Source organism: Aplidium turbinatum, chromosome 15, assembly GCF_918807975.1.
Source record: "Aplidium turbinatum chromosome 15, kaAplTurb1.1, whole genome shotgun sequence".
NCBI lineage: Eukaryota > Metazoa > Chordata > Ascidiacea > Aplousobranchia > Polyclinidae > Aplidium > Aplidium turbinatum.
Genome location: NC_137486.1, coordinates 17,926,846 through 17,935,074, shown reverse-complemented (window position 1 = coordinate 17,935,074; position 8,229 = coordinate 17,926,846). Strand labels below are relative to the sequence as shown.

Here is an 8,229-nt window from a genome sequence, read left to right as displayed (position 1 = left end):
CCCTTTTTTGCGTTTTCAAAACCTATGCACTTAGGGCTATCTACTGTTATTTGACTACTATACTTACAGATATTAATGCTCCAAGTAAAAGCATTAACAAAATTTAAAAAAGAAAAATAGAATTGTTTTTTTTGGCCTTTTACTCCAAAGTCGATATATTACCGCTTTCCTTTTTTCAACCATTTTTGCAAAAAAATGTTCTTAAAGAAAATTTAACTGAGCTTAAGGAAATGTCGAGAAAATCAAAACTTGTGTGGTGATTTCCGCTCTCTTTATTTTCACAACTGTTGAGTCGTACCTTATATAAAGCAAGACGTCAACGTATGAGATATATCTATTGTCGACACATCTTCCGCAGAAGAGTCATCAGCAGACAACAATGGATTTTCAGATTATTACTCTAGCGATTGTATTCGGCTTCTTGTTTCAAGGTACAGTACTTTTATTTTGTATTTAAATTAGAAAATCAGTATTAAGTTGCTGGCAATTCACCAACAAACGGTACTGGTCGGTATGGTCATCTCGCCTCCCAGGCCCTGTCGATATGGAAAGTTGTGCAACTGTTTTAGTGTACAGTATATATAACTTGTACATTTCTAACTTGTATTACTTCAGGCAAACAAAGCATTGATTGATTAAAATGTTTGAAATGGAAAAGCTCCATTTTCAAAGCTACTTCCGCTTTTTTTGCGTTTTCTGATGAACTGCCTACAATAGCCGAAGCCGTAATCAGAGGACATCTGTATTTAGTATTTAACATACTTTTTGCTTGGGTTATAGGGTTGTGGTTAGCCCGAGTGAAGTTCAGTTTGACTTACAGAAAATTTTGAATGCTTTCTATCAAGCGTGCAAGAAGTTTAAATTCAGGGTCAAAATAAGTAAGACTCGAGTGCTTTTTTAAACCAATGCTAAATGTATGCAACAGGATATCTAGTTAGGGAAACTTAAGCTTGCAAAGAAACGGTTCGTCCGTATTTGTGCCGTTCTTGCACTACACGTTTCCTATACGCTGCATGTCGGCTGCATAGCCCATAGGCCCTCGAAAGGGATCCAGTTCAAGGTTCAACACCGTTTAGTAACATGCAGCTGTGTCTGGTAAAACGTTTAGTGGTACGCCTGAAGATGGACATCAAGATTGGCTTCCTTGCCTTCCTGTCAACTTATCCAATATTTTCAACCACCGGGCGAAAGTCTGAATACGATAAAACAAAACGTACACTTATAGTAACTACTCATCTTCCAGTGAATATTTGCTTCTGGAGAGAAAACCGCTTATTTTAAAACTGGTGTCAAGTGATAAGAGTTTTTTCTCTTTAGTTTGCATGCTCCTGGGAAAGGTAAACCGATTAGAAAATTTAATACAATTTCGTATTTGCGTTTTTGTTGACTTGCAAATTTTCTAGACTAGGCCTATCTACCAGAAACAACTTCTTTCTCAACTTTTTTCAGCGTTGAAGGCAAACAGACAAAGCATTGGTTGTTTGTAAATTACTTTGCTTGCTCACGAATTTGTGTGAAATTAGTCATGTCACATAAACTGTGGCAATGCAATATTGTTGTTATTAAAACTTCCTTTGATTGTTATGATCACAAGAGTGAGTTTTGCTTTTAGCAGCATGATTGTTGTTAACTTCACAAATGATTATCTACATTTGTGAAGTTATTATCATTGTTTGTCACTTCGAATTAAAAACATAAAAGTTTCTATGCTAGTAGAAAAGAACTAATCACTAATCAGCCATGGACTACTTCATATATCATATTCTCTATGCAGCGGTCCATAAATCAGCCCTTTTTAATCAGCCGATTTAGCCTACAATAGTATCATGACTTATCACTCTGTCAAACAACCTACATTGGTAAAAACTAGATCTCGGGAAACTCTCACCAAGGGATTATTCACTTCCCACTGGTCAACAAACTTAAACGAAAAGTTTGTCTCTTGAGCTTAAAACAGTTAGACCAGATCATTAGTAGTCTACTGACAGTCTATCACTCGCATTTGGTATTGACGGCTTCTCCATTGCTCCACTGCCGTGATTTTGGTACGATTTCAAACTTACAGCAGTCTACAACCTAGACAGCTTCATCCTTCATGTAAAGACTTTTTGTATCTCGTTTGTTCTATATACTTGATAATTTCTGCTGTAGGCTACCGTTGAAAATGCAAGCGTTTCTTGTGCGATATGAGAGCACATCAGCTCAAATATATCACTGCTATTGAAGATTCAAATGTATTCCATTTCTGAGAACGACTAATTGTAATCGACTTTGTAATTATTTAGTCCCTTAAAGAGGTTATGGGAAAAGCTTTGACTAATAAAAATAGCATGCATGGATTAGGCAGCCAGGAAAGTGAGGAAACTAATTGCTTTATGAAGTGCTCAACATTGAAAAATCTGAAATCTATTGTAAGCTTATATTCGAGCATATTCATTTTTTTAGTTTGGAAATGTAGTACGATACCGAAAAATAGAGAAAGACATAGTTTTAAGGATACCCATCGATCTCAGCTATGTTTGCAAAGTATATGATTGATCGAGACGATTCATTTACTGTTCTCGTATTTATAATTAAGTATGCCTATTCTATTTCCAGATTCCCAAGCAACATTTCTAAGGCTCGACCATCCTGATGGTGGAGAATTCACCAGTCCTGGGTACCCTGCCACATACCCGGAGAACAATTCAACTGGTTTCTACATCAAAGCAAGAAGAAACCAAGTTATTCAAGTCACTTTCCTCGACTTTCAACTTGAGGATGTGACGCGTGGGATCAAGACGGATTACATAAAAGTACCTAAGAAAACTAAATGTTTATTGTTGCCTTTTGTTGTAACTTTATATCGTTCTTTATTAGTGACTTTTGTATTTTTATATGTTTTATATATATGCAGCCTACTTTGGAGCTTAGGTTCCACAAATAGGAAAGTGTCACATGGAGGTATACATCTCCATGGCCATACCAGTGTACCTACTGCACTGGGGAGGCCGAAAGGGTGTGCACTGTCTGCAGTTATGTACTTTTGTATGATATCATTTATCATTTGTAGTCTACATAGTCTGCTTGTCTTGGATGACAAATTCAAAGATTGACTGTTTTAATGTAGCGTCTCAGTATAGGCTAGTTTCAGTTAAAATCTTTGCTCTGGAGTGAGATGAAAGCTCTATCACATAGTAAAGTGGCGACTACATGAAGATTTGTTTTAATTTTGTGTAGGCCTAAACCAATGTTGGAGATAATGTTATTGCATGTAAAAATGCAACTTTAATAAAGCAAATGCTGAAACACAAAATTCCGTCGCTGATTTGTCTGCTGTACCACAGTCAGTAACCCACGTAGTCTAGTATTGGTAACCATTTGTTGCATACCAAACTAAAACCACTAATGCTGTTCAACATTATTTAGCTGAAAGAAGGGCGGCTGGTCGAAAACACTAAACCAATATTTTTGTATGGAAAAATAAGTACACCCTTTGTCTACCTCTCGACAACAAATCGATTGCGAATCCTTATGATCACAAATGGAAGAACTGAAGACAAAGGTTTTCGTGCTCGCTACAAATGTAAGTTCCTCATGCAGTATGACGTTTTCTTCTGTGATGTTCTCAATTTTTGTTACCATCCATCTTAACCTTCATCTGGGAGCAGCTGACTGGATGACCAAATGGTCTTTAACTGTTTCTGGCCAATCAAATTGAATTGTTTAACAATAAGCGCACCGAACAGAGATGTTCATATTTTGGAATTTAAAATTCAAATCCAATTCCGGATTTTAAATTCAAATTCAAATCCAATTTAAGATTATAAATCCGACAATGAATTAACGTTAGCCTATAAATCTGAAAGTAAAATTACTCGTCAAAGTAAAAGGATTATTATGGTTAGAGGTTTTTATGCAATCAGCTTATTGAATACAAAATAATGAAAACATACTTTTTGGTAGTTTTTAGGACGACATTAAAGTTAGACCCAAAATAGCAGAAGTACAAATCCAGATTCAAGTCCATGTACATTTCTGGTACCTACGCGTTTTTTTATATGTGAATTGCAAGTTATATGTTATGTTGATGAATGTTGTGGAGGAAGAATCCGATTGTCAAATAAAGTTAGACAGCCACCTTATCTGTTCCAGATCTGGTCAGATCCGTATCAGATCTGATAAAGATCATATCCAGAAAAAGTGGTTGTTTGGGAAGTTATCCTCTCTTTAAATATGTAAAGGATTTTGCTTTCTCCTCTTCGCTCGCTATTATTCAGTAAAATTTTAAGGCAATTCAAAAACTTCAGTTCAAAAGATGATAACAGTTGATAATGTTCATGCTGTAATTCAAACTTTTAACTTTGAATTCATTCTTTTCATGTACTTTAGGGAATTCTTTGTTCCTTTGATTTAGACTTGAACCATTTTTTATATAAAATTTTCAGTTATGAATGCAAAGTTGACCTGCGATGCCACTAAACTTCATTCAAACCACAGTATTCTACAAAGTTGTACTGGTGTCGCAAATTCGCCGTCTTCTCAATGTGTAGTCCAGTGCAAACAAAAACACCAACTTGTTGGTACAAATATATCAAACTGCGTAAAAGGTTCCTTCACAGAAGTGCAATGCTTGTTATTGGATGACGTTGTTTCACAATGCGAAGATACGGAACTGGTAAGATGGTCTTTGAGATGCTTTATACACTTTTGAGAAAAATATTTTTGACAATTATAACATAACAAGACAAAAAAGAAACCACTTAACTATATCAATAAAATGAATCTCGGTTGATGTCACACAGGATATGTTTTGTGTGTAGATATTATAGGCTTACATCTATTTCCTTCAGTGTATGATAATAAAATCAACTTACTGTTCAGATGTAGCCTAAGGTTGTAAGAAAAGTAGACTATAACTTCACTTAAAACTTTATACTGTACCCGCAGAAAAAGTGTCCATACACACTCGAAGCTTTGTTGGACTATCTTCTACATCACCGCTTGCGACAACCAGGAAATATGACTGAGGCAGAACTTCTGGAGGAGGAAATGAGATTCGAACAAATAGCAAATGAAATAGTTCGTGGTGTTAACTTATGCAGGACTTTTTGCGCCAGGCAAAAGAGTAAGCCTCATCCATATCTTCTTCCGAAAATGTGTGGGCGATTACATCGTAAGTAATAACTCTTGTAAAGCATTGTAGGCTATTTTATGGCAGCTATTAAGATGATTAAATATTATATTTACTGAACTGATATCCTTAAAGGTAAAGATGGTCCCATACTGGGCTACTGAGCTTCGAAGGATGAAAAAATGAGGTTCTTATCACACTTAGACCCTCGGCACTAACGAGACTAGGGATCGCTTTTCTTTCAACAACTACGGCTACCGAATTTATTACACTTTGGGTAGAGGTGAGGGCTGTTTATTAGCAATCGGCCTAAACCTGGTGTCAAACTACGTTCACATTTTTGGAAAGCGGCCTTATTCTCTGCGCGATCTCACCATATGCCTTCTTGGCCACTTAAAAACCACAGAATTCTATTATCTATAAATACCTTACCTTTGTTAATTGTAGGTCGAAGACAGAGAGTCCAATGCATGCGGTGCCGGTACTATCCTAACAATTGTGCTGCCCGAAAGTTTTTATAAAAATAGATGAGTTGACAAACAAGAGCAACGCAACTGATATTGTTGGTGGAAGAGTTGCAGTGTATAAAATTTGCTGTTTCAATGGTTTGCATATCTGTGCAAGCAATTTCGATCGGACATAAGTTCTGTCCGGAACTTTCAAGATGTAAACGGAAAGTCTAATTGTGGATTTTGTTAGTTGCCAAAGTGTTGCGATTTTTCCAACGATATTTATCGTATTCTTGGCTAGAAGACGTTGTTGTAAACTCGGCAAACCCAATTTATTTAACATGCGTATTCCTCACGTAAATAGTCGACAAGAACGTATAGGCCTATTGAGGTTGAGCAACACTTTTCAGATATAAGCTATCGTAACAAAACAAAACAAATTTAAATGTTTTCGGAGTAGCTCTGTGCCCTCGGTAAAAAAAACAAACATTGCATCTGAAGAAAGTAGTGGGCTTATTTAAAAATGAACTCAAAGAATTGTATCACAAATAAAAATACGAAATACGTATTATTACGTATCATTGTGACAAAAAATGAAATGCTTGTGGCGTTCTTTTTCAAACAGTGGTTCACAACTGGTATTAACCATCAGATTTAGTTTGTTCGCTCCGATAGCTCAGTTGGTTAAACATCTGACTTTATGAATGAAACTTCAAAATTAAGCGGAGCTTGGCTTCACTCTTGCTTGACTCTCGGGGATATGCGCTTGAGCAACCAGCTTCAAGCAAAGCTTTCCATTCAGCAGCAGCTAGAGGATGAAATAGTTTACAGACAACACTTCAATAACAGGTTGAAACTTTGCGCTGTCAATCTCGGTGGTAAGGCCTACATTAGTGGTTCAGGTATATCTCAAGTAGGCTACGCGAAACTGCCAGGTGTAATCTTTTCGAGAAGTCTTTTCAGTTCGAAAATGAAGAATCGATCAATAGTCGGTACAATCGTCTGACAAGAATGTTCAAAAGATCGTTGATTCAAAGCACATCATGAATTCTCGCTCGTGTATCGATAAGAGGATAGTAGTAGTTTCGTTTGACGTTTTCAAACTTGAAGCTTGTTGTCTTTTAGCCAGTTTTTGAATATTTTTCCGCATTCATAAACTGAGTTGAAACCACCGGGTAGTGCAGTCCATGGACAGTTTAAAATCACATGATCAACAGTTTGCTTGCTTTTTTCGCTAGTCGGACAGATTGGTGTGTTTTGATAGCCCCATCGATGAGGAGTGGTAGCAGTTCGGGCATGACGAGATAAAATTCTATTACAACTGATCCATTCCTTTCTGTTGCATGTCGACAAACCTGGGAGGAGTAGCGCTGGATTGTCGATAATGTCTCCACTACATATTCGATTTTTTTGTCCAATATTTTTTCTATTGATGATTTTGATCATAGTTCTTGGTTGCAAAAAGATGACGTGATTTTAGTCGATGGGTGTTTGATTCTTGTTGGATTATGTTTTGTGATGGTGAGTTACCCCAAGTATTGCCAGCTTCTTAAATTCTTTGATTAAGTTTGGCTTCTCCTCTTCTCAAACGTGATGAGAAATTCTGATCATCGTGGGTAGTCACTGCATTGGGGTCGATTTGAGAGCCTCGGTGATTGTGCGCATTGAATTTCGTAATTGAACGTCAACTTTTTCAGCGTATGCACATCGTTCCCACACAGGAGCATAATATTCCGCCATTAATAATCATGCTTCTATTTGCGCCCATTGCGATAACAGATGCGATACAACAGACGACAGGAAGCAGCGAAGTGACATATAGTCTTCGAGTCAACTGCTCCCCTTAGTTTGGCTTGCCATTAAGTGTTTTTGCCGAGACACAGCCGCGTGCTCTGGAGCGGTGTTGAACCCACGTCCTTTCGAACGTCGCGCAGGCGTTCTCACCACTCGGCTACGCAGCCGACAACCATTAAATTGCATAGAGCTAGAGTGGAAATGCGCAAGACGTTTTGAGATGCACCCAGCTTGTTCTAGCAATTGTCCCTCCCCCCGAAATATTTTGAATAAACACTTCACCTTCTGCAACAGCATCATCTGGTAGAGTTTTTCTATGAATTTAGGATAAAAGTACTATCAAAATGGCAATTTTAAGGTATTTTTTCAAAAATTTTTTGGGTGCGTCTCTCAGACCCTCACGGGGTGCTTCACTTTCGCCAACTCGTTGCTGGGCTACCTTACGTCCTTACATGTACAGTAATATTTATTTCCCTCCCCGAAAGTTTGTGCTGGGTACGCCCCTGTCTGTACTTAATATGAATTGCGCTTCTTTTCACCACCGTTTTTGTCAGCCGCATTAAAATCGCATTGACTTTTTTCCTCTGCATATACGTACGTAGAAATCAATAAACCGCCGTAGCTAAGTGATATATGGTAATAATGCATAGCCTGCTACGGCGTTGACAGGGGTCCAGGAAGTACTTTTAGATCAAGGGCCAAGGCCGGAGATAATTTTAGGGCCATAGAACCTTTCTAGGGGGCACGGAATTTGAAAAAAACTACCACGTGTTCTTTAGATATACTGTCGTGCAATTTTTTTAAAAGTGTCTTGGTTTGCGCCCAAGGATCTAATTGGTACCGTGCCCAAAATATATTTTTAACGGCCCTGGC

At 37.6% G+C, this 8,229-nt stretch overlaps 1 protein-coding gene across 1 annotated transcript; it reads left to right on the top strand.

Moving 5' to 3' along the window:
- Positions 1 to 349: 349 nt before the first annotated feature.
- On the top strand, positions 350 to 6,124 carry LOC145784879 (uncharacterized). Its single transcript, XM_082596714.1, has 6 exons — positions 350 to 431; positions 2,599 to 2,795; positions 3,409 to 3,565; positions 4,428 to 4,657; positions 4,930 to 5,155; positions 5,561 to 6,124. Exons 1-6 carry the CDS (start codon positions 380 to 382, stop codon positions 5,632 to 5,634), a joined length of 936 nt encoding a protein of 311 aa, XP_082452840.1. The 5' UTR covers positions 350 to 379; the 3' UTR covers positions 5,635 to 6,124.
- The last annotated feature ends 2,105 nt before the right edge of the window (positions 6,125 to 8,229 follow it).

What these genes read in the sequence shown, in the direction of transcription:
- LOC145784879 (XM_082596714.1), top strand. Translation starts at nt 380, where the DNA reads ATGGATTTTCAGATTATTACTCTAGCGATTGTATTCGGCTTCTTGTTT. An exon ending in ATTCGGCTTCTTGTTTCAAG is followed by an intron (nt 432 to 2,598) that starts GTACAGTACTTT and finishes TTCTATTTCCAG; the next exon opens with ATTCCCAAGCAACATTTCTA. An exon ending in TCAAGACGGATTACATAAAA is followed by an intron (nt 2,796 to 3,408) that starts GTACCTAAGAAA and finishes AACATTATTTAG; the next exon opens with CTGAAAGAAGGGCGGCTGGT.